Consider the following 27,202-nt stretch of genomic DNA (forward strand, 5'->3'; position numbering starts at 1 on the left):
AAGGGGCACGTAGTCCCACAACTTGGAAAAAAAAATATGAAACCCTGAAGAATTAAAAGACTTTCGTGTGGATTCCGACTCTGTGTGCTTATTGGCGCGGCGCACGAACCTCCAGACAACAGGCAGAGCTCGTGTCTTGCAAAGGGGGAAAGGACCACGCTGTCCTGTTGGCTTGCTGATAGCTGGATGGCAGCGGGCTGATGTCAGAAAAACGGGCAAATGCTTCGGCTTGAAAGGAAGAGGAGATGGATTCAAAGAGAAGTCACTACGTGACTCACTCGCGTGGTTTGGAGTGAGATCACCCCGTGCCGCGTTCTGAGTCAGGACCCTGGAGGCCAGCAGCCCCCGGTTCCAGGGGGGTTCAGCTCTGGGTGTCTGGTAGCCCCAGCCTCAGCGCCAGGCTGCGCTGGGCAGTCGGCTGGGCCAAAGTCCCCGAATCGCATCTGTGCATGTCAAACTCACATTTCTTTCACTGAGATTCCTTCAGGAGTTTGGGTTTTCTGAAGGAATCAGTGAAAATACGTTTGGGAGATGTTCTTTTATTTATTTTGTAGGGCTACCTCATCCCCAAAACAGATCAGGACCCACTTCGCTGTAACATGCGCCCCAAAACCTCACAAAATTTGCTCGAGTGGTTTACGTGGAGACAAGATAAAAGATGTAGGTCCAAGGGATTCCACCAGGAATAGGATGTGGATGCTGGTAGCATTGTGAAGTTACATGAGCTAGCACTTCAGCCCTTAGAAACTCTAAATTACTTAAACATAATTTCTTCCCATATGGCCTACTTGTAAGTGAGTAGGCTAATTTCTTGTAAGCGGCAGAGCAGAAATGTGTATCTTTGCTTTTTTTTAAAGAGATTTAAATAGGTTGGGACAAAAGACCAAATGTGGGCAACATATTTCCAGTGATCAACCTGCTGGGTTTTGTTAATGTCAACAGGAATCTTTGGGGTGATTTCAGTGAGCTTTGAGTCAAGCACCAGATGATTTGAAGATATCAGTTTCCCATTGACTGTAGGCAAGCTGTGTCTCTTTCCTCCTTTTTTTAATCTATAACGTTTGTCAAAACTAATCTATACTTTATCTAGCTCATATGATTTATGGACATTATTTAGGGCAGCGTTTAAATGACCGTAACAAAGAAATTCTTAAATAAGCGTAACAGCCCTTTTTGCATACAAAAAAAAAAAGGTGCGATTGCAACTTCAAAAGTGAGTGTGTAGAAACAGTCCCTTCTTGAAATTCTTGCCCAATAGATCTATTCCTCCAGCCTTCAGGACATAGTTGCTTACTGACGAAACAAGTTTTACTCTGTTAATGTTAGAGAGACAAATTTACAATGGCAGCATCAGCTGAATTCCTTTGTACGGCACAAATCCTCAACAAAATCATCAGCTCAGTTCTAACAGCAAGATCTTTATTACTGGTTATAAATGATTAAGTGGCAGAAAGAGCACTTTGAAAGTCAGATCCTGCTCTCAGTTTGTAGGCTTGGTATTTGGGAAAACACTGTTTTAACATGTTAGTTGAGCAAATTGATACGGGTGTCCTAAAGGAAAAATAACACCACCTTGTGTGGTGTTTTTGCAATTCTACCTTTTCTGTCTATAGTACCATATATCTCATAGGATAACACCTATCCCTGATAGCATTTAAGGAAGAACTGGCTTTATTTAGTCCATGCACAATGGTTCTGAAGTCTGCTGCAGTGAATTGTCAACTGTTACTTAACCGTGTTTTGCAAGGCAAAGCCAAAGACTCCCAGGGTGCTCTGAAAGCAGACTGCAGCTGTAAGCATGTGAATCCACAGCTGGAGACTTCTCTCTATCTCTCCTCCCTGGGATGCCATTTAACTCTTTAGGTGTCTAAATCCAAATATCTCTTAGGTGTCCTGAAGCACTCATGAGTTTGCTGTTGACCTTTTTCAGAAGTCTGTGTTTTTATAAGCAAATTCATAAGAAGCTGGTAAGCTGAACATTGATCAGCTTCAGTGCCTCGTGAAAAGCAATTTTTAATCCCCCAGTACAGCCCCTGTAGGAGTGTCACACACTTTTAATCCACAGGGCTGTGGATTAGGAGTCACCAGCTTCAGGTGTGAGGATGGTTAAATGTTGGAACAGGCTTCCTAGGGAGGTGGTTGATGCCCCATGCCTGTCAGTGTTCAAGAGCCATTTGGACAATGCCCTCAATAATATGCTTTAAGTTTTATTAATCTCTGAAGTGGTCAGGCAGTTGGACTCCATGATCTTTGAAGGTCCCTTCCAGCTGAACTATTCCATTCCATTCCATTCCAGATTGTTCCTTCAGGGTACTTCCAGAGGGATCAGGGCCTCTCAGGAAGACAAGGAATTTGAATCTGGACCTCAGACATGCTTTACCTACCAGCTATTGCAAAAGAGGAGAAAGGAGACAAGCCACTCACGTGTGCATCAGCTTTAGGAGAAGGGGCTGCTCTGTTCTTAGCACTTTCAGCTGGCTTCTTACGGCTTTTGTGAGCCTTCTTCCTAGGCTTCCGCTCTCTACCATCCATGCAGAAAGAGCATAAGAGCACTGTGGAGGGGGGAGTAGATTCAGCTAATTGGTAAGGTGCCTAAAAATTAGATGTAACACCTCATGTGGTTGGATTTTACATATGAGTTGCCAATGATCTCATGTAATACTTCTGTGTAGAGACGTTAGTGGACTCTCATCACAGAATCAAAGAATGCTCTGGGTTGAAAGGGACTCTTCAAGATCACCTGGTGCATCTACATGGGCAGGGACATCTTCCTCTGGATCAGGTTGCCCAAAGCCCCATCCCACCCAACTTTGAACACTTCCAGGGATGGGACATCCACAGCTTCTCTGGGCAGCCTGTTCCAGAGCCTCACCACCCTCATCATTGTGACAACAGAGTAAGAAGGACAGTAAAACAAATAGTCCAGCATGTACACGGTCTTTGAAATCTGCCAAGCCTAAGCTCTGACAAACTGCTACAGGCAAAGGTGTGCAGCTGTCAGCCCTCCCCTTTTGGGAGCCCAAGGCACTGCTCTGACAGCTTGAACATCGCAGTCAGTTGTCGTGACGAAAATAGGGCAAGAGGCCATGTTTTAGGTAATGAGGTCTTGGGACATTAGAGGTTACAGCTAAAGATTGTCATCCCGCCTCCAGAAAATGATCTACATTGATTTCACAAGCATAACAGGTGCTTTATTTTTAGATTCATAGATATGAAATAGGGAAGGAAAGGAATATACATTTTGTTTGTTTAATTTATTTTTATTTTTTCTTTCTCACATGGTAGTGTTTAATCGGTCTAAGGATTAAAAATTTGTTTCTTCTGGATTAAAAATTAAGCCTTTTTTCATGATTTCAGGTTAATGAAAACAGACGGTAAGGAAGGTACATGACTTTGTATCTGGGAAATGTAAGAGGACATGTTTTAAGGGAGCTGTAAAGTTAAATAGTCAGCCACAGTCATCATCGCTGTTGATTTTCTGATTCCACTGTTGTCTTGGTGCAAATATTTTAGTTATGCAAAGTACACACGCAGAAAAAGCATTTTTTAATGTTCTTTTTCTTTTAGTTCATGATACGGCCTCTGTTGAATTGCAACTAGCAGCTTTAAATACAAGCAGCTTTTCAAAGCCGATGCATTTCCAAACCAGCCCTCAGTAAGAATGACACCACCACATCAATCACTGGCACAGGCCAGCTATAAAATTACAAAACCACTCAGCCATCTGTATAATTAAATGCAAACCAAAGTAATCAAGCAAATGTTAAAGAAAATATCTTCATTTTGTAAACTTTATAGGTGAAGGCCTACATCTGCTGATTCTGATTGCGAAGAAATGTATGTCTCCGACAAATATGCCTTATTATAGCTTTCCACTCTTTCAAACAGCATATGCTGCTAGCAGATAAATGCAGAAATATTATTCGGTACTGTCTGCTCTCTAGAAGTCAGTAATCTAAATCACAAATACCAACAGATCAGGTAAAGGAGGTGTGAAAGAAAAGGTAAAGTGGCTGTGTAAGGACTGGGTGTGTCCTGATAATGCAGGACATCGCCTCTGCCTCTCTGATTTCATGTGTTACATAATTTTCCCCAGCTAGCTACGGTGGCTTTCGATAATAAGGTAGTTTTGTAGTCTCTTGGATGCATCGGGAAGACCAAAGTGAAACCATGAATGTAGGTTAATTGAAATGCTTACGTGATGTTGATGTGCTAGATTCTGTGCTGCAGATCTCGGGAGGAAACATGTAGTAAGCATAATTTGGAAAGCAAGGACAAAGTGTCCTAAAGATTTCTTTTGCTGCTTTCTACATTTAGCCTAAAGTTTGGAGCTCTACAGCCCGTAGACATGAGTCACAGCAGTTCAAGGGGCTGCGCTGATTTATGAAATCCTCCCCATTGTGCTGTCAGTAGGCTGCTCACGGTACACTAGAGCTGAGGAGCATTTCTGCTATTCTTATTTCTGCTGCATGCATCATCTCTGGTGTGTCCCTTGTGTGACACATTGTAAAGGCTGAAAAATTGGAAGCGTGCACAGTGCAAAGCTGCTGGTCCCTCAGAAGTGCTGGCCACAGCTTCTCAAAGGTGTTTCAGCCTGCTTTTAATTCTGATGAGGAGACAAAGAGGATCAATTCACTCCTGCCACTTGCATGCCTGTAATACTTGCCTCTTCTAGTGAACACATACCAATATGAATATAAGCGTTTTTGATAATTTATCCTGGATTTCAGATCAAACATTTAAATATCTGCCTCCCAAAATGGAACCCAAAGTCCAGAGTTGGGCAAATAGGCTGCTTATATAAAGCAAGAGGAGAATCAGACAGTTAGTAAGAAAACTTAGCTAGACAATAATTGAGAAGACTATATTTGGATTGCACTCTTGGGTTTTGGTGTAAAATCCATTGTAGTCATGTAAATCCTTCCTCTGATCTGGCTTTTAGCCATGAGTATGCAGCAACTGGCTTGGAGAGACAGTAAAACCCTGGGCAACAAACACTCCCGGCTATTAGGGTGAAATGCCAGTGGAAGATGACTCGTATATAAGAGGCTAAATAAAGATGAGTATTGCTGCAGTTCTGTGTGCATCTCTGAATGCCCACATTATGTATCTCCATACTAGCACTGTCATTCCTACGATCTGTTTTTCATCAGGACTTAGCTACTGTGAATTGTGGGGAAAACAAGCCAGTCTAGCTGATGCTGGGGGGTAAACAACTATGGTTGCTGTGCCTGCTCTTGGGGAGCTTGCAGAGGTCGTAAAATAGGCATTAAAACAGTCATGAGCATACTAGTGAAGACATAGCTTTGCAGATACAAGTTTACATGCTTGGAGAAATTGTGTAATTTTGTATTTAAACAACAGCAGAGTCAAGCAGAAAAGTCACAACTGCATAGGGAAGGAGGGAAAGAAAAATAGAATAACCAGACACAGGCAGTTTGCTTATTTTCTCATTTTGTCCAGCAAGAAGGACAGTCTTGTTTAAGAACTGGAACGCTGCAATTGAGGGCTACAAGGGGAGGGGGAGATTGCAAAGAGCTGCCTTTGAGAAACAGCCACAAACAGGCTGAAAGCTTGTGGGTAAAAATTAAGGACCGGACTGACAAAGGACACCTTGTGGTTGGGGCCTACTACAGGCCACCCGATCAAGAGGAGCCTGTTGATGAGGCCTTCCTGCTTCCGCTATGGGAAGCATCATGCTCACAGGCTCTCATCCTGATGGGGGACTTCAACCACCTGGATGTCTGCTGGAAAAGCCACACAGCAGGCTGTGAGCAACCCAGGAGCCCAGGTATTAGACAAACCAACCGGAGGAGAAGCGTTACTGGACCTGGTGCTCACTAATGCGGATGAACTCATTAAAGAGGTGAAGATAGGAGGCAGTCTGGGCTGTAGAAACCATGCTCTGGTTGAGTTCCTGGTCTTGAGGAATATGTGCCTGGCAAAGAGCAAAGTCAGGACCCTGAAGTTTAGAAGAGCGAAATTCCAGCTGCTTAAAGAATTTGTGGATGAGATCCCCTGGGACACTGTCCTTAGGGACAGAGGAACTGATCAGAGCTGGCAATTCTTTAAGGACACTTTCTTAACACACAAGAGCTCTCCATCTCCGTACGTAAGAAATCAAGTAGGGAAAGCAAGAAGCCAGGATGGCTGAGCAAGGACCTGCTGGTCAAACTGAGGTGCAAGAGCGAAATGCACAGGCAGTGGAAGCAGGGACACATGGCCTGGGCAGAGAACAGGGATGCTGTCTGGATGTGCAGGGATGGGATCGGGAAAGTGAAGGCACGGATGGAACTGAGCTTGGCAAGGGATCCAAAGAATAACAAGAAGGGATTCTCTGGGTACATTGACCAGAAAAGAAAGGACAAGGAGACCATATTCCCTCTGATAAGCGAGAAGGAAGAGCTGGTAACGACAGGCATGGAGAAGGCTGAGGCACTCAACAACATTTTTGCCTCAGCCTTCAGTGCCAGTCGGGCTTCCCATATCTCTTGTTTCCCTGAACCTGTAGATGATGGCTGGGGGAGCAAAGTCCCTCCCACTGTAAGCAAAGAGTAGGTTTGAGAGCACCCAATGAAACCAAACAGGTACTAGTGCAGATATAAAATAATGGGGGGGGAAGTGCCGCTCATTTACCATGTCTTCAATAAAATAATTTGATATGGTAAAGCTGGAGATTATATGAATTGATAAGGGAACTTTTCATATACATTCTCTATAGGAGATCATCCATAAAATATTCCTGAAGGTAACATGCTATTCTAGAACTACAAAGAACTGACTGTAGACAGAAATGCCTTATGGGGTGAAATAGAAGGGTTTTTGTGGAATCATTGGAAATTCACATTGGTCGGAATTAAAAGGACCAGTCTTGGTCAGACTTGTTAAACATTTTTGAGTTAACCTTTTTGTTTAACAGCATGAAATCAAGGAGTGCGCTGATGATCTTGGTTATTTGCACAAAGTCATAAGACAGCACCAACAGAGGGTCGAGGGCTGGGATATTGCTTGGGAGAACTGGATCATCTCAGTGGTGGGAATGACAGAAATGGGATGTAATTAAATAGGACGGTCTGTAGTGGAATGTGCTCTTTGGGAGTAGTAAAAAAATCTGTTATAAGGTGGGAGCTTATCATTTGGAAACAGCTGAGGAGAAAGACCTCAGGCTGTGTTAGCTGGTAGCACTGTGGAATTAAAATGCGTAAGCGGTACTCTAAAATTTAACAGATACTCTAGTAAGATAGGGTAAGGCCAAGATGAAGTAAAACCACCACGGGGACATAAATAGCTCTATTCATGTGTCGAATGAGAGGAACTGAAATGGGAAATTGGGCAGAGGTAAAGGACCACGGGAGCCTGTTTTATATGAGGTGACTGTGAAGTGCAGCATATGGGTGACTGAGAGTATGGTGGTCTCTGTAGGTACACCAACGAAGTCAACGCCAAGGAGCCTAAGAGCTGTTTAAGTTACAGAGCAATGCTGACAGACGAACATATGCATGTAAACTGGCTACAAATAGATTTAGATTGGAAATAAGAACCTCCTAGCTACGAGCAATGAGGTTTTAGTACTGCCTTCATCCGAGTGAAGCAGCAGGAAAGTAATTGCGTTCGGCAGGAGCAGTACGTTTCTGAAGGGTTGTGTGATGCGGTGACTGGAAGGGCAGGGGCTGGGGTCGGGAGCCCTCCAAGTCGCTTTCAGCTATTTGTTTCTGTAGCTGTAGTCCTAACAGCTGGTAAAAAGAGTAGTAAGGCCTGGATGAAAGTGAAACTAAACGATTTCACGACCACTCAAAAACTTTGCGAAGATGGCATTTTTGTTCAAAAGCCACAATGAATATAACAAAACCAGCATGGTTTGGATGGAACCAAACTGACTGTTTTCCTTGCTGAAGGAAAATAACCTGGGGGGATTGCTTTGCACAGACCAAAGTTCTGCTTGAGCAATGCAGACCATTTGCTCTGGATGCTTGAAAGAAGAGTGACAATGGCTTTTTATCTCATAGCGCAGAGATACTCGGGATAAGGAAATCCTACTTGTGGCCAAGGGAATTTGAAGCAGAACCCTACTCTTTAGGAAGTTGCCCAAAGACTGAGGATCCCTGGAGTGGAAGAACGGGGAAATTCTTCATGCTGGAGCTGTTCCCCTGCACAAAGGCACCAAGTTCGTGGTGTCGGTGAGGAGGAGCACAAGAATGGTGGCTTCCCACCCTGTGCAACATCAGGGCGGGAGCAGGAAGGATTGGGTGTACCCTGCCTCAGGACACCCTGTGCGGAGGGGGCTCTGCTACCTACAGAAATGCTCTGATCAGTGAACTGGTGGTAACTGGGGACTTTCCTCCAACAGAGGTCACCTCCTCCTTTTTTTTTATTTTTTTCTTTTTTCTTTTTTTTTCCAGACAAAACCATTCAGCAAACTCAAAGCAAATAGTTTAGGCATGACTGAAACCACATTTTCCAGGGAATTAGCTATTAAAATAAATAAATAAATCATCCAAACTCTTAACTGCTACCACTTTTAAACTCTGTGCTGCTTCTTTTGCACCTAAATTAAAATGCATTTTTAAATCTTTTTTTAAGTATAAGAATTTGACCTTTCTACCCAGCCAGGGCTATAAATTAGGGTTCATTAATAATGCTGTTCTACTGGGGCACAACACGTATTATATTGCTTACAACTAATGCTTAGTTCTTCAGCTTACCAATTTTTTCCCCTCTTTTCAGCCCCTTTCATCTGGTCTGGTCCAACAGCCTGTCCATGGAGGAGGGGAAATGGTATTAAATTCAGTATTAAATTGCCACCCTTTTTGGATCAACTAATTTAAAACTAATAAAAGGAAGTATCCTTGTCACTGCTACTTGTTCAGTAGTTTAAATAGTTTGTGCTATGCCACAACACACAAGTGAAAACATAGGAAACAAAATAAATAAATAAATAAATATCTAGCAGGAGTCGATAGGAGTGCAGGAGGTGTTACAGTACGTCAGAGTTCCAGGTCAGAAGCAAATGCTGGAAGTGTGACGCTTCCCGAATGGAAATACGAAGAGATTTCACTTAGAAAAGGATGAAATTTGGGCATTTCAGAATTTTCCAAGCAGCTGCTCAGGACTCTCCCACAACAGGTATTGCAGGCAGCCGGGCCGCTGGAAGCCTTGGAACCTGGGATGGCAGAAAGACTTGGGTGCCTGATGTGTTGAGAGGAAAACAGCAGCTGGGCATCAGGGGGAAGCTGTTTCTTTCCACCAAATTAGAATTTCACAGTAGAAAACTGTTCAACTGGAAATGTTGTGATCTGCTGCCTTGGATCTGTGCAGCACAGCAGCATTGCATAGCATCTTCTCAGGTCAGCAGTTTCCGAACATTTTCCCTAGACTGTGGTATATACAGGATATATTCCATATATACGGTGTTTTCAACTGAAATGCTTGATGCTGAGGATTTTGCAGCTCACAAGAAATGTTGAGCGAGGTGGTGGAGTCAGAGTGGGCTTGGACAGCCCTCTGGTGGCCTGGGGCTGGGGACGGGGCTGGCAGAGCTGGTAAAGGCATAAGAAATAGGGATCATTCCTCTCTTCCTTTTCTCCAACATTTCCCTCAAAACTCCGCAGCAGTCCAAGCTGCTTAGAGGATTTATGTCAGGCCAGTTATGATGACGAAAGGATCTATTTCAGTTCCTATCTGGCCACTGTAAAAACGACATATTGGGACATGACAGAGGGAGGAGGAAAGGGTTGAGGTTATCTCCCAGCTTTTTTTAAGTGTCTGATTATTTAACCTAGAGAGGGAACAATTCTGTCATTGTGCAGGTTACTGAAGATTAATCAGATGTTGCATATTCTCCTGTCTCATAATACAAGAAAGATGGGGCACCAAAGGAAAAAAAGAACAAAACATGTCTATGTAAAATTAAAACAAGGAACATTTATTTGTGCATTTGTACATTTTTGGTTCTCAACTGCAGTTGTCGGTAAAATGCTAATTTTGATCATGTGCTTGGAACATTGAATTATTTTGCAATTTAAATTCTTAGTGGTTGTGCAGTGAAGTTTGAGAGCATCGGTAAGCCCTGGAGCAGGATCCCTGAAGACAGCAGAGGCATTTCCAGAGCTGTCTTTGAGAGGATGCTCTCCTAGGGCATCTTAGGAGATGGTCCTGGCACTCCCACGGCTGCTTCAGGGTGCACAGCCTGAAGTCCGTGTTGTAGGATCTGCAGCCTGTGGAAGCTGATGAGGACTTAGGATTCATTGCAGAGCACAGCTGATAGTAGTTTGCAAAGGAGATCAAGGTAGTCACCCCTATTTTGTAAATGGGCACAGAACAGAGAAATTATCTGCCTGGTGGCAGGGCGACATGGTGGTGGTGGGATGTGCAGATGTGGTTGGATGCGCAGGTGCATGTGTAAGTGAAACTGTCCCTAGAGAACCCAACACTGAGGTTCTCTCTGCCTGGAAACTGAATACCCAAATCTCATCCGCCTGATGATCACAGCAGTGAATCTCAGTAATTCTTCTGCTAACACTATTACCATTGTGAATCCATTGTTACTTTTAAAACGTGAATTACCTATACAAAATATAGAAGTGTAACGATTCAGTTCCATGTGTAATTTATACAGCTTACTCATACCCACTTAAAGCCGTCATTTGGTGTCAATGAAGCACACTGCTGAATATTCCTGATCAGAAGCAATTAATTGACTGAATAGACACCATTCTGATCAATTTTTGATTTCAAAGGTGGTAAAAGCTTTTCAGGTATTGTTCAGATTTATGATTTTTTTTTTTTTCCTTTACAGCTATACCATTTTCTCTTCAAAATACCACTACAGTTTAGCAGATTTCCCTCCTTATCCCACAACGATAGCTCCGACTTGTCACTTTTAGCAAGAGTCCAGTGAAGGCAGGCATGGAGCCAGCTGAGGGAGCATAAATGCATGAGAAGTTTGCAGGCAACCTCTATGTAAACAGTTTTTGTTTTCTTGTTTTCATTTCCAGGCAACAGATTCTCAGTGAGACATCCATAGCACACAGACTATCTGGACAGCTGTCTGACCCCTTCTATCCAGATTGTAACCGTCTGTATTTTCTCTGGGTATAAAAGAACAGTATTTTCAGATTGACAATAAAAGATATTTTCATTTGTAAGATGCTTGCTTTTAAGACTCTATGAAACAATCATTTAATGTCACAAATTTAATTCCTTCTTGAAAAGAAGTCTGATTCCTGAGCTTAAATCTGCAGTAGATTTTTTAATAGAGTCTAGAGTCTTTCAGACTGGAAAACAAACAAACAAAAAATAATTTTAAGTAGTCAATAAATGTAAAGTAATCCATCATTTTCTTTTGTGCTACTCACTGGCTGAGGGCTGTCAGTGCTTATGACACTTTCCAAACAAATCAAATCCACTGATCTGTGCATCGGGACTGCTGACATACGTGTCAGATTTGGTAATTGAAACACTATATTTGTATTTATCCCTTTATTCATCTCCTTAAGAAAAAATCTGAAATTAAGAAATGTTTAAGCTCAAGAGAGGTAATGCTAATGTCTTCGCAGTATTTTCTTTTACTTCGAACCTCTAGCCACAGGAAGAATTCATCCCCAGGCCTAGAGGCAGATCTCTGCATTTCTCTCATGAATACTTGCCCAGGATGGGATCATTTTATATCATTTCACACGTGTTTGTTTTACCTTCAGCCAGATAAGGACAGAAATCATCAGCTCGGAGAGCCTCTCCCCACCTTGAGTGCCTTGCTCATGTTGCTGGGCAGTTGAGGTCAAATCTGGCTCCAAGGGGAGTTTTGCCACAAGACTTTGTCTCTTACATAGAACAAAATAAAGCTTTAACAAAATGAATCCCTAACAATTTATGGAGAGCAGCATTATAAAGGAAATCACAGTTCTCTGTTCCAGGCTACAGATTCTGTGCAACCTGCTTTAGTGTAAAGGGTAGAGGCAGCACATGAACGTCGTCCCCTTCTTTTCTGAGGTGTCAGGGGAGAGGAAGTTCTGCTTCCATGAATAACCACCGGGAAGTTTGCTTTGATCCTTGCACACCCAGAAAATAGTAGTGCCTGGTGTTACTCGGAGTACTTTCATACGGTCAGGAAAATATCTTCTGAATGCTCATGGTTCTTGCCAGGGAAAACAGGAGTCCATTTGTTCATTCATTCATCCATTCTGTATGCAATCTATTTTTTGGGCCCTCCCATACAACAACACAGGCAGAATACAACCTAGCAGATGAGAACTTCAGAAGACCATCTCATCCCATCTTGCATAAAGATTGATCTTATCAGTAACACCATAGAGATATTTATTGTGTTCCCATTTTCAAAATTGCTTCATGCCTTCCATAGTTCCAGACAAAAGGCTAGAATTTTACTTTTCCTCTATCAGCAATATTTAGTAGGATGTTTTTCATAAAGGTACCCGTTCAAGAACTTCTTTGTGAGTGCTTGTTAGGAAAACAAAGGAGTAGTTAGGTGCCTACAAGCAGCTACTGCTGCAAATAACAAAGGGAAATTTTCCGTTTGCTGATGTTTTCTTCTGAGCCCCAGCTGTCTGTTATTTTGGTCACGCTAAGTCTCAGTCAGATATCTTGATCTTAAGAAAAGTCTGTATCTAGCTTCAACTTTTACTGTTAATGACTGGTATAATAAACACGGGGCCTATTGACCTCGTTTTATTCCGAGTTGGCAGGTATTTGCTTCTTAGCTTGCACTGAAAGGTTCGGGGCCATCTCTAATTCACAATCCCCTTTAAAACTTTATTATCCCAATAAATTCTGAGATGTTTTTTTTTACTGGACTTTGAACTTTTCTCCTGATGGATAACTTTTATTTTCACGCTTGGAAATGAACTCTTTTAATGTTGAGGTCACAGTTTGTGCACACAAATGTTATCCTAGATTTAGGAGCCAGCAAACCTCTCAAGAACGTGTGCCTTCTAATTAAAATCCATATAAAAAAAGATTTTCCCTTTACCAGCTTGCTGAAACTTTATATCTGATCCACTACCTTTCTACTTTGCAAGAAAAATATCATAAATTCTTGTTTCATTTTTTCCATGACATTCACTTTGGCAGCATGTTAGAGAAGCAACTACTGCTGTAACCTGTCTGTGACATTTTTGTGGCCATAGATGAAAAAAAAAAAAAAAAGTTCCTTGGAAAACAACAGCCATGCTACCAAAATGGCTTGCCTGGCTGGAAAAGACCCTTGCATTATCTAAAATCAGTTCTGTACGGGATTTGCATGAGAATCTGCAAAGGAGTGAAAGCAAAGCTGTTCCAGGAATTCAAATAGCTTCTTGCAGATTTTTTGATTCCTACAGTTTCCATTTGAAGTGCTAATGCCAAGTCTTCCTTTTGAAGAAGGATGCCATAAAATATGAGAGGCCTAAAAAAGTCAATAAAAGGTTAACAATGTCCTGAGCTTTCATCTTTTGGATTTGCTGTTACAACTTCGAGGATTTAATTATTGTCTCTTACAGCCTCATCCCTTACTCGAGGGGTGACTACAAACCCCTCGTTCATGGGGCATGCTGTGAGAAGCTGCCACACATCCCCATGGGCTTGGAAACACAGCCACAGGGCCACTTCATCAGAAGGCCTTCAGGCCATCATCAGAGGAACTTAAAGGTTGGACGCGGTGCTTAGGGACATGGTTCAGTGGGTGACGTTGGTAGTAGGGGGATGGTTGGACCAGACGATCTTGGAGGTCTTCTCCAACCTTGGTGGTTCTATGAACTAAGTATGACTTACATCGACTTTTACATGACATACATGGGTATCACAGTCCTTTAGGAAACATGTCAGAGAAGCCTTGTAGAGAGTTACATAAACCATACACAACCATGTCTACTTTATTCAATGAACTTTTCACAAATTACTGTTGGGAACCCAAACCAGCAGATTACTGCTCTGGATAAACACTTGAGCGGTTCCGTAGGTTCCAGGCCTGACACTGAGGTGATGGAACAGGCAATAGCTTGAAGCTCACCATGAGCTCCAGCTACCCAGGAATAGCCGGGGCCTAGCAAACAGGCCGCCCTCAGCAAGAGCTAAGGTAACTTTTGAAATCACTATGATTTAATTTTGCCTATAAACAAAACTCTTCGCACACAACAAAAGACTATTCAAAATGAAGGAATTTGCTGTCTTTTAAGTACTTTCTGGAAGATACTAATAATTTAATCTTCTCTCTTCTTCGCAAATTGCATTATTTAAAAACTGCAGTTCACAACTGAAAATCCCAGGGAGTAATTTCCCATCCCAAATAAGGCCTGAACTGGCAACTTGTGGAGTTTGTTCCAATTACAGAGTCAGCAAAATCAGGACATTTTATAATTATAGATTTTGGCCGTTGTTCTTGCTGATTAATGCATTTAGATCCTCAGACATTCTTACTGAAGGAAAGACAAAAATGTTATTAGAGTTTTCTAATTTATTGCAGGCAGAGTCCTCAAATAATGAGGGAAACGCTTAGACAAATATGCTGAAAATAGACACATAGGGACTCAACAAAAATATTTTATCTTAATAACCTGCCAGAAAAAATCCAGCATTATTATACAAACTCAGAGTAAGATTCTATCACATTTACTTTTTAGGCAAGCTTGTAACTTGCATTGAGTTTCAGCTTCGCTCAACAACTTTTCCTACAGACCAAGTCTAATCTTTCCATCAAGTTAGCTGACTTCTTGAGCCCATGCAGGACATTGCTTTCCAGTACCGCAAGTGGATAATGCTGCACGTATTCAGATAACAACAAGAATATCTTCCAAAGTCCATTTGTTCCACTGTAGGCGCATTTATTGAAACAATCCAAAGTATTTAGGAAAATTATTCAAGCAGAACTGTCATCTTAGAGCTTCTCCCATTTCAGTGATAATCGTGCAGCTTGAAGTTAAAAAAAATAATTCTACAGCTCAAAAACCTGCACAAAGGAGGAACAACAGAATCACAGGAGATTTCTTCCAAACAAAAATCCCTAATGTTCTAATTAGATGATGTACGTTCTGCCTTTTAAAACAGCCTTAACATTTGCAAAATGCTTACCTTGTAAAAATTGATTTCCTTTCTACGTAGTTCAAAATGCTGCATTGTCAGCTAACAAAATCCCACCCTAATGCATGGCATTCAGTGTGCCTCATTCGGTGCTGGAAATTGTTACAGATTTCATGGCAAACATTTTCTCAAGTTATTGAACAAGTCTAGGTGAATCAACACACAGAGCCCTCTCTCTCCCCCCAGGAAAAAAACAGAACAGCAATGCAAAAATGAAATAGCAAGTTGCCATTTGGGGAGAAGACAGACAATGAAGGCACAAGACGATCTGGCTGTGCAAAACTTTTAACCCCCACCCCCAGCTTCACTGGAGGAGCATATTCCTCAGTTTTACATTCTCTGATCGATATATGAAATGTCCTTTCAGTTTGCTTTATTATTGTAACAGCTCAATCTGTTGTTTGCACTCTACAGACGTGTAGAAAAAAAGGGACCCACCACAGAATCCCTGCCTTCCAGAGCTGGAAGTTGATTGAACATACACAAAATGCCAAGATTACTTTCTGACATGAATTTGTGTTTGGTGTATTTCGCAGTCCGCATAATACAATATTTTGCAGAACTAGTGAACCTTGTAGGAAGACAGATCAACTCTCAAACCGTATTAGGCATATTTAAGCTCTTCAATGTCAACTGCCCTACTTTACATGTATTTCTTCAGTAGAACAAGGCAGACATTTAATTTCACAGCATGTCTAAAATTAGTGTAGAGATGCTGGTTAACACTTTCAGGGCTTTATCTGATGGATAGTTGTTGATACGGTGCAATCACGAAAACCACGAGTTTTGATTCTTTTATTTTTTAAGTACCACACACAGGAAACTATGAAATACACTTTAAACCTAAAAAGAAACAAGAATATGCATGGGATTTGTACAGTTACAAGTTAATGCACTCAGAAGACTATTGGGTTGATCTTGGCTACTCACCCTGTGCCCACCAAGCTGTGCTCACTCCCCCTCCAAAGCAGGGCAGGGAGAAAGTAAAAAAAAAAAAAAAAAAATTAAAAAAAATGTTGTGGGTTGAGATAAGGACAGAGAAATCACTCACCAGTTACCATCATAAGCAAAACAGACTCAGCTTGGGAAAGATTGATTTATTGTCAATTAACAGGCTAGAACACTGAGAACTAAAAGCAAACTAAACCCACCTTCTCTTCAGCCCTTTTCTTCCCAGGCTCAAGTTCAATCTCAATTATTCTACTTCCATCTGGCGTGGTGCAGGCAAACGGGGGCTGCGGTCAGTCCCTGATGCTTCATCTCTGCCGCTCCTTCACGGTCACTCTCTGCCCCTGCTCCACGTGGGGTCCCTCCCACGGGATGCCGTCCTTCCCGAACTGAGCCTGTGGGGGCTGCCCACAGGCAGCAGCTCTTCAAGAACTGCTCCCACACGGCTCCGTACCACGGGTTCCATCCCCCAGGAGCAAACTGCTCCAGCACGGGTCCCCCACGGGCTGCAGCTCCCCCCAGACCCCCTGCTCCTGCGTGGGTTCCTCTCCACAGGCTGCAGCTCTGGCCAGGAGCTGCTTCTGTGTGTACTCTTCCCAAGCTGCAGCTTCCTTCAGAGCACATCCAGCATGGGGTCCTCTGCACACTGCAGTGCGGAGAATGGCCCCAACATGGTCCTCCACAGGCTATGGGAGGAGAGCCTGCTCCACCATGACCCTCCCTACCAGCCGCAGGGTAATCTGCTCTGGCACTTGGAGCACCTCCTCCCCCTCCTTCTCTACTGACCTTGATTTCTGGTGGGTTGTTTCAAATTTTTCTCACTCCTCTCTCACAGCTGCTGTGCAACACTTTTTATCCTTGCTTGAATGTTATCACAGAGCCACCACCAGCATCACACACACTTACTTTAGCCAGCAGCAGGTCCCTTTTGGAACACCTTGTCCCCTAAAACCAATACAAAGACCCAGCCTCGACACTGAAGTCTCATTTTACACATACTGAAGGTGGATAAATACAGAAGTTGGATGCATTCTCAACTCTCAAGTATTTCTTTACTAAGTTCTAAAGTATCTGACAGTACTTGCAAGCTGAAGCCACAATGAGGGTGTGGTAACAGGCTAGGGCTACACTATATAGAAATTCTAGACCCTAGAGTGACCAGTTTAAATATTTACTGTTAATTGTGTTACAGTATTGTAGTGATCTTCAGAAGTATCATCACAAGAATTAGGTCAAGTGAGGGGCAGCTAGCACTACATTTAACAATTAAATTTTTTTTCCATATCAGTTTTAAAATGTTAGAATTCACTGGGTGAACAAACATTAACAACTAACCATCACGTTTAATTATACTGGCCACTTTATGTTTTATAAGCTTATTTTATTTCTTTGCTGTACAAAGGCAGAGATGCAAACCACCTCAATAAATCTACATCAGTAACTACCCAGACATGACACAGATATACAAAAAGCCCACTTATTTAACTTCAGTGTTGATGCCATAGTTAATGCAGATCTGGATGCAAACAATGCAAACAGCATCTACACAGTGTAAGGCGTTAACTCTCGTAGTATTTACATCTTGTTCCTTATAGTGAAGGCTTCTGATGCATCAAGCTATTTCTTCATCTGTATTTGACGATCCTGCTTAGCAGTAGTGCAGCCTCAGAACTGAAAAGTGCATTTCTTTATTACATACATTCTCAGAAGGATTGTGGATTGTTCCAGAAACAGTTTCCAAACCTTCATTTTAGGAGTCATTATGTTTTCCATCAATTAAAGTCATTTCATAAGCTAAAAATACCACTTTCCCAAAGCTCTGTAGATCACATGCAATTATGAAAACAAAGCTCCTAAAAGCAAATCTAGGAACCGTCTTCTGACTTGGGAAGATAAAACAGTCCTGTGAAACCATTCAATCCACCGCTGTTTTAAATTAAAAACACCCTGGAGCAGTTTGGGTCGGTAAGTTCGCAGTTCCAAGAGCTTTGGAAAAGCTCTGTAACAGATATTTACATTCTGTATTTGATTTTGAGTTGTAATTCATCTTCTATCTCAGTGTATATACATATATATATTTTTTTTTATTTTTTGGAATCTCACTCTGAAAGGGAAGTGAAAGAAGAATCTAGTTACTCTCACTGTAGGAAATATAATTGAGTCATTTCACAAGCAAAGCAGTGTTAAATGAAAGCCCAAGATTAAATAGTCAACTCTTCCTCTCTACTATGAAGTAGAATTGCTAAAAATAAACTCTTGCGTCTTCTGAGCTACCGCAGTTCCCGCCACATTTATTTTTAAACCACAACGTCCTGCAGCACCGGAGCTCTTGACAGACTGAATTCCAGCCAGTCTTGTTGGAGGAGATTAAAATACTACATCCCATCTCCTGGCTGTCCCGCTTTAAACGTGGCAATAATGAGTAAGAGCAGCTAACGTCTTGTTTGAAACGCATCTTAACTCCCACGACAACTGGTATTTCAGCCGAGCTGCTGGCCTGGACATTGAAACAGCTGAGAACTCGCACACAGTCCCATCAGCAGAGCACAGCAGAACGGTCTGCTCTGACAGGAAACCAGTAACGAGCAAAGGAAGGAAGAGGGTCGGAGAACCAGAGCAGCATGCTGTGTGTGCACGTGCCTAACCCTTAGGCCTCCTGCTGCTGTGAGGTAATGCGCCACCATAAGCTTAGCTTTCAGGCACTTCCTGTCCTCCCACACATCTTAGCCCACTTAAACTATGCCCAGTTAACACTGTCATACCATTCTGGTAAAGTTGAGAACAAGTTTTCTTTAAAAAAAATTACATGAGGATAAAAATGCAAGTGGGAGACGCTACCTTCACCAGGAGGAACTGATGGCTCAGTTTCCGATTTGACAGCATTCATATTTTCAAAAGTTTTGGCACCTGGCTTATCTTGTTCCACCTCACACAGATACACATCAATGGGTCCTTTTGTGCTCTTTACATGTACTTCTATGCAATCCTATAAAACAATGACTTACATATTAACCAAAAGACCAGTCTTATGCATCAGTTATCTATTTTTACACATATTTTAAAGCCAACAGGTTAAGAGCAGAACAAATACAGGAGTGACATAACTACTTAAAATTGTGTTACTAGTTCTACGTAAGTTATGAGTACTTAATAGATTTTTAGGCCAATTAAGTACCAGTAAGCTAACTAGGTTTCATTTTTGACATGCAATGCACCTAATGAATCTTTTAGTCTTTTTACTGACCTTTTGATATATAGCCAAGATTTACTGTATGCTTAGTATGAATAAAAAAATTAAAACTTGACCACCAATGCCACAGATCAGAAAACAAATCAGAGCACATAGCAGCTTTAATAGTATGGCAAAACAAATAAACCGTACTACTGCTTTCCTTTAGCAGGTATCACATTGCAAGGCACGGAGTAAGTCATATTAATGGGAAATGGCTAGAAGAGTGTTTTCTCTAAAGTACAGCCTTTCAAATCTTGCCTTCTTTTGCTTCAGGAAACCTCTGGAATCTTCACAGGATGAGACCCAGCTACTTTTACCAGTGACACCACTGGAGATACACATGGTGGATCTAAGTCTTCTATATTGATCCGTATCTCCTTTTCCTAAGATATCCTCTCCCTTCCTGTGCACCCAGCAAGGCAAATTTGAAGAAAACATAACTAAGAACATTATAAAAAACGCATACGCAAAAAGAAAAACAGAATTAAACCTCCATTATTTATCTCAAGCTTACGTCCAGTATTTCTTCTCTTTCACAGCATTAAACAGTGGGTTCACAGTGTATGGGAGCAGATGCAGTCTAACTGGGTGCAGAGGGCAAAGCTATAGCTCTTCTGTGTGACCTGAATGGGGTGTGCATGTTGTAGCGTGAGACAAGGTCATGTTACATGTCCCACCTCCATCAAAAAATCCATCTTGACATGATCTACTAGAACGCAAGAACTTTTTTTTTGATCATACTGTACATTTCATACTTCAATATTATAGTGACAGTAGCTGTTGACTCATAAGACAACATTTACTTGCTGTTAGTATGATTATTAACTTAGGCTTAATATTTTGTTTGGTTAGATTTACAGCTTTTATAGATTTTACTGAAAAATATTAACAGCTGTTTGTTAGTTTCATTATCAAAATTATCAGACATAAATATTACATTTGTCCCATCATTTATCACAGCTGTTCCATCATCTCTAGCAAAACTAAAGTTTAGATATGTTTATAGTTTAATAATTTAGGTAAGCAAAACGAAATTCCTAAAAATAACCTTAGACTGTTATACCCACAGAATTATTTAGTGGAACACAAGAACAGTGAAGTACCAGTACTTGCTATACATGACAAAGAAATTGGAAGTCAGTTGCTAATCACTGTTGCAAAACCAGAACAAACAAAAACCAGAACAAACAAAAATTTAATAACTTCTCTTCCCTTAAGAGGGAAAGGGAGGAAAAAGTTATAAAACTTACTTCCTTAGGAATTGGTATTTCCAGTTTGGTTTCTTCTGGAGCTTTGATTGCAATCACAATCTGTTTCTGAAACGCTTGAATGCTACGGATATCTTGATATGTCACATAAGCTAGTGTATACATTGGTCAAGGATTCTGTATACCAATTTGCTAATGGGCAGAAGCAAAGAGAATGTTAAGATACACTGAAGCAAAATACCAATTCAAGAAAAACAGTAAATAGTTCAGCTGAGATTATTTCAATATTAGCTTTGTAAAATTAGTTATCAGCTGACAAGTGGAAATTTTTTTTTGTTGTTAGGAAGGAAAAACACATTCAGTATTTAAAAACACACACTTGACAAAGTTTTCATAGATGCTATCATAAATCTATGTAGCAGATGGAATGCTGCTTTTGAGAAGCCATTTTTTTTTCTTTTGTATTAATAATACATGGAAATCGTATCCTGGAAAACAAGAAAGTTACTTTCTTATCCGAACAGGTAAGGTATAGTGATTTTTTTTTCTAGATAACATACAGGAAATGAACACATTTCTCTTCATTTGAGCACCAATCTTTAACATTCTGCCAAAAGCAGTGCTAAGTTTTATTTGATTGTAACCACAGCCAATATCCAATATTTGTCATATTAAAACTAGGAAAAAGGAACCCCCTTTCTATTATCAAATCACACCTGAAAGGTAAGACTGCATTGGAACCTCTCCCCAGAGACAGAACAGTATTAGGACATGATCAACGTACCATTATATCTTCATGGCAAAAGGCCACTGGGACTCTGTTTTGGGTCCTCTTTCTTATCTCAGTAAGCAACTCAATCTCACTGGTTGGTCAAGACCTGTCCCTGAGACAACTTTACTCTATAGTGGAGAGAACAAGGTAATGGTCAGGGTACTAAGACTACTGCCCCACTTCCATTTTTCTTTTCCTCATTACCACCCCAAATGGTTCCTTATCTCAGTAATATACCGTTCCTTACTCTCACTGCCACTGGGATACTCTGCTTTTCTTTCCATGGCAGAGCACAAAAGGAATGAAGGACTTACAGTCAAACTCCAGTTCTTCCCACTCTACTTCCTCTCAATCTTCTGCTGTGGCAATGTCACACAAGTAGCACTCCCCTGAGAACAGGCTAGACTGTGCATAATACTACAGAGCACAAGTCTAGTCTATACTAATATAAAATAGCCAATGAGTTCCTTGTTGTCTCATTATCAAGTATTGTGGCATACCTGTGGTATCAGCCTACACCTAATGCCAGAATGCCTGCGTGTTGGCAACCAAAACCACGAGTTAAAGTAATGCAAGAGTTAAAAGGATATTTTGCATTTTCTTTGTCATCTGTTAGATCAAATAACTGATGAGCACAATCCTTGATTAATTCATCCAGAGCTTCTTCCATGGCTGACAAGTCAGAAAGTTCATCTTTAAGGTTTTGCTGCTCTGCTGCCTTTCCAACAACTTGGTCAAGATTAGAACCTCTAGAAGAATATGAAAGTTGTCTAATATGTTTATAAAAGTAAAAGCCTGTTTACTGAATATAAAAAACACATGCTAAAATAGAAAGCAACCAGAAATTCTGGTATTCTTTACTCAGCTGAAACATACTTCAATGTGCTTTTTTACATTTGATACTTTTTAATATAGTATGTAATTCAGACAACCTAACGATAAAGAAAAACTTAAGATCTTTCTATCTATTAAAAATAATTCAATATGTTTAAAAATACTCTCAAAGTTATAAATACTAATCAACATTGCTGGGTTTCATTGCTTAGAAATTAAGGGTTTCAAAGCCCACTTACACCCACTGGATAAGATTCTTAGATCTTTTCTGAATTAAGTGAATTCCATCCAACACGTTGGTGATGTCATATACTCTTCGTTTTCGTACTCCAAGAGTTCTTGCTACTTCATTTAAATCAAGGACACCATCTGGAGCTCTTTTGACAAGATCCATGAATTTTCGGGTCAAATAAACCAAGGACGCATCAAATCGAGACCTTCTAACCTTCAGAGTTCCTGTAATGTTTTGATACAATATTCAGGGTAAATTACTACAACAATATGAAGTGTTTCTTAAAAAAACATTAGCCATGAAGTTGCAATGAATGTAAAAGCATAAAACACTGCAATATCACCACCTCTGGTTAACTATCGGCAGTGTTGGGGCACTGCACCAGAGAACCGCAGCTGTGTCATCTGCCCAGTGACACTGGTAAAATGGTTGTTCTTTTGGCCCAGAACAAACCAGAAGGTCCCCCAAATAACTCTCAGGCATGGTTCAGGGACTACTTCAGGCCAGTCAGTTCCAGAGCCTGAGAACTTAATGTATGAACAAAATGCAGCTTGTACTAGCTGTCCTCAGGGCCTAAGAATTGGTGATGTCACTCTTCAATTTAATACAACAAAGATCTACTGATACTGGGCCACCACAGGTTTAAGAGACACCTGTGCTATATAAATCCAGTACCAGCATAGTCTCAGAAACAGCAGAAGAGTTACTGATGAACAGTTTTGTTAACTTTAGATTATTTACGTGTGCCTGACCAATCATTTACTTTAAAGCACAAAAAAGTACGTGCATCTAAAAATTCTAATGCTGGTGAATGAGACTGTCAAATTCTGCTGTTATTTGTGCCCTGTCCTGCAAAGCAAGCCTGATAATTCCTGTGTAATCAAACTGTGCCACTGAATAACACTCCAGTCTAATGTTTCAAGAGAATGTGGGTACATATGGAAGGAAACTTCCTTAGCAAACGCTACTTCAAACTTCTTATTTTTCCCCAGATGAAGAATGTGCACTTTTATTCATAACTCTCCACTCTCATTCTATGGCTACAGGATTGTCTGTTCTTTAACCTGAGGTGAAAAGTTCAAGAACCCACTAGCTAGTTTTGAATAGCGCTACCGCCAGAGTTGGACCCGACGATCCTTATGGGTCCCTTCCAACTCGGGATGTTCTATGATTCTACCATAAGATGTGGGAGACTATTCAACTGGTGAGAAAAACAAAAAAAACCCAACCAACTCAAATTCACTCAAGCTTGTATTTACGTTTATTAACACCAGCTGAAAAATAATCCTTGCCAGCACAATGTCCCAGTTGTCTCTAAGTCACTTTTTCTGTAAATACATTTTCTTGATAGCAGCAGTGATTTCTACTTGGAGCAAACGGAAAGAGGAGAGGGAAGACCATGAAAAATGCGTTGCTTTGTGTTTGCTAGTTCATTTAGTATGCAGCGTTCCTCTTGTTCTGCCTATATTAGGCACACAATGATTTCCCATTTGTTTACAGCATGCATTGTTGTAAAAAAAGCATTAAGTATTTCAAGGATAACCTTTACAATGCAGCAACTTACTTCTTACAAACTGCATGTCATCGTCCAGATTCAAGTTGAGCATTGGTGGCTGGGGAAAAAAAGTGAAAATATAACTGACATAAAATACCATGGAAGTTTTCAGGGAGAAAACCCCGACCCAACTCTGGATGCTACAGCAATGAGAGTGCCAACAACTCAACAGATATTACAGTGAAAGAATCTCCTTGGATAGAAGGGAGACACACTCATTAATACCCATCAGAAATTTCACCTCAATCACAGCAGATCTCCCTCCTTCTTGGAAAGCTGGAAACACCACCAAACCCTCTAATTCTCAGGCACAACGGTCACAACACAGCCATCTGTATAAACTCGATAAATACCAAGTTTGAGGCGTTCCACAGAACAGCCCACATACAGAAGATACACTGGAATTATACAGCATTACAATTATTTTGTAGTAGACTTTCAAGCTAGCAGCAGTCTGCTCTGCTCACATAACCGACATGGCAAGTGCAAGAATTTGTGTTATTCCATCTCCCCATGGCAATTCAACAAAATACTCTAAATTCAGACTCATTCCAATTGGAAGAGACCTCAGAAGGTTTCTGGTCCAGCTTCCTACTCAAAACAGGAACAGCTGTCATATAGACCAACTAACTCAAGGTCTTATCCAATCAGGTCTCCAAAATCTCCAAGGTTGGTGGCTGCACCTCATTATACTGCTTGCCTGCCCTTGTGGTGAAGAAGTTTACATCAATCTGCAACCTCTCCTGCTTGTTCTGCTTCAATTTATGGCTCTTTTCTTTCAGCCTGTCATCACACACTGCTGTGAAGTGTCTGGCTCCTGCTTCTTGATAACTTCCTTGCACATGCTAGTGGGCAGCTATGTCTTAAAACACTCCCTCAGCTTCTCCTCACAGATATATCCCCATACGCACTGACCACTTTTGACCCATCTCTGCTGGTTGCACTTAAGTTTATCAACATCCTTCCTGTAATGGTCAGCCCCAAATAGGATGCAGCATTCCAGGAGCAGTTCAATACTAGCCAAATAAAGGAGAATTACTTTATTTGATCTGTTGGCTGTGCTCTTGCTAATAAGCCTCATATGCCTTGAGGCCATGGCACATTGTTAGCTCATGTTTAGCCCACTCTCCCTAAGGACCCTCAGGTCCTTTCAGGGGGGTGCTTTCCCAGCATCTCAGCTCCCAGCCTGTATGATGGCAATTTACAGTCCCAGATGCAGGATTTCAAACCTTAATTTTCAGCCACCTTGTCTGTCAGATTCCTGATGATCCGTTCTTCCTGCCTATACCTTTATGCCCATAGTACCCTCCCCTCCCCATCTGGTGTCATAAACATCATAGGAGTTTTTCCTATGTCCTCCTCCAGCTCACTGATATTTAATAGGACAGAACCCTGGACAAACCCAGTCCTGGGGTCTGTCCAGACAGGTCCCAGGTCCCTAAGCAGCTCTGCCTGTAATCCACTTTCAGGTAAAATACGAGTCATTGACCATTCCTCTTTGAGCCTAAGGAACCAGTCAGTTTTGCACTCAACTATTATCTGTAATATTCCAATTAAAAGACAGGATGCTGCTGGAGACTGTTTCAAACATCCTGCTAACATCACTGCAGATGACATCTATGGCTTTGGATCTGCAATCCAGTCACTCCATCACTGAAGCGAATCTGTTTGCAAGAACAGTCCATCAGCTATCCCCAACCACCTTTACTTTCTTCCACGACCTCTCAATGATCAGACAGCAACCTCACAATGCCATCAGCCAGCTCTCTCAGACTCTCCCTGGATGTACCCCCATTAGGTCCTATGGCCTCAGACAGATTGAGATTTCTCAAGAGATTCCTAGCTTGGTACTTTCGCATCGCAAGTCACTCCTCTCCTCCTTGAGCCCTATCTCTCAGGCACAAGCCTAAGAGACATTGAACTCTGAAGATGCAAGCAAGCAAGCAGAGCACTTCATCCCCTTCTGTGTCTGCTTTCACTAAATCACTTCTCCCCTTTAGCAGGGAGTTCTCAGTTTTCTTCCCTCCTTCAGCCTTAACCAAGGATGTGAAAATAAAAGTTCTTATCACCCATGACACGCTGGGGAATGTCCTTGCAGACCTCCACCCCTCCAGCTCCCCCACCTTTCATTTGGATTTGCAGCCAACACTTTTTAATTCCAATCACCGTCAGTTCCTCTAATAAGGAGAAACTTCAAACCATCAGGGAAAAAAATGGGTATCAACATCTTCACAGCTTTAAGCCACTACTACCAAGCAACACTTATCTCAAGGTTAATAAAAACGAACACTTTAAACCACGTTTCAGAGAATTAAGAGATTTATTTTTAATTACGAACACATTTCAGAGCATTAAGAGATTTGTTTTTAATTAGCAACACCATAGCAGTGCTGAAAGCAGTAGAGCAAGGTGCATACGTGATTAACCGAACCTCACAGGCGCCCAGCGAGGAACAGAACACACACTTGGGGTCCGACTGCTGTTTCCCAAAGCACCTATAACCCACTTCGGTGGGCTGGCAGGTCGCCCTGCTACGACGCCGTCCCTCCGCGGCCGCCCCAGGCAGCCCCAAGCCCGGCTGGGCTCCCCCCCCCGCCGGCTCTGCTGCCCGCCGCCCTCCTGCCGGAGCCCTCCCCGGCGTCCCCTCGGGCTCTCCGGCGGGGGAAGCCAGGCGCTGCGTCCCCGTCCCGCCCTCGGGCAGCGCCTCGCTCTCCCCCCCGCCGTGTACCTCACTCACACGCAGCGTGTCCGGCCGCAGCGGCCTCAGGTGCTCCCACTGGCCAGGGGCGGCCATTTTGTGACCCCCGCCCTCCATTACCCAGCGGCCCCTGCGGGCGCCGCCGCCCCGCCCAGCCCGGCCGTGCAGAGGGGGGGAGCCGTTCCCTGAGGGGCGGCCATGGCGCTGGGTGCGAGGGGGTTTATATACGGGTGGTTTATGGGTGAGAGGGTAGGTTTAGCTCCTCTAGGGCCGGAGAGGAGTCTGCGAATGTCGCTTGCCCGAAACACGGCTGTTTACATTCCAGCTAGAGGTCCTAAATCCTTAGTCCGGTGCTCGTGCCCGTTCTTCACCCTTCTGATAACCTTTAGCAAGCGCTGACTGCTTCCTTGTCAGCATCAGTAGTGATCACAAACATTCTGATTTAGTAGCTAACTTCTGTTCGTCAGACAAAAACATTTCGACAAAAACATTTCGACATAACTCTTTGTTAAATTATTGATCTGATTGATGTTGATGCCATTTAACTGCCCTCTACCATACAGTACAACAAATAGTCATGAAATTCCTTTCATAAAAGCTTTCTGAACCGTTGTGCTTCCTTGACTACCCGGTAGGTGACACTTCAAGGCACTC

At 42.0% G+C, this 27,202-nt stretch overlaps 1 protein-coding gene across 3 annotated transcripts; it reads right to left on the reverse strand.

Annotated features, from left to right (window-relative positions):
• Nucleotides 1-17,359: 17,359 nt before the first annotated feature.
• On the reverse strand, nt 17,360-26,695 carry E2F6 (E2F transcription factor 6). 3 transcript variants are annotated; one of them, XM_066994938.1, is made up of 7 exons: nt 26,588-26,695; nt 23,860-23,908; nt 22,303-22,519; nt 21,819-21,978; nt 20,500-20,613; nt 18,856-19,003; nt 17,360-18,121 (listed from the first exon to the last, which is right to left on the reverse strand). In XM_066994938.1, exons 1-7 carry the CDS (start codon nt 26,663-26,665, stop codon nt 18,117-18,119), a joined length of 771 nt encoding a protein of 256 aa, XP_066851039.1. In that variant the 5' UTR covers nt 26,666-26,695; the 3' UTR covers nt 17,360-18,116. The 3 variants fall into 3 exon arrangements, with proteins under 3 accessions (XP_066851039.1, XP_066851038.1, XP_066851040.1); XM_066994937.1 differs by having other exon boundaries at nt 26,579-26,681; XM_066994939.1 differs by lacking the exon at nt 17,360-18,121 and adding an exon at nt 19,764-19,872 and having other exon boundaries at nt 18,865-19,003; nt 26,579-26,682.
• Between the last annotated feature and the right edge of the window lie 507 nt (nt 26,696-27,202).

Source organism: Anser cygnoides, chromosome 3, assembly GCF_040182565.1.
Source record: "Anser cygnoides isolate HZ-2024a breed goose chromosome 3, Taihu_goose_T2T_genome, whole genome shotgun sequence".
Taxonomy (NCBI): Eukaryota; Metazoa; Chordata; class Aves; order Anseriformes; family Anatidae; genus Anser; species Anser cygnoides.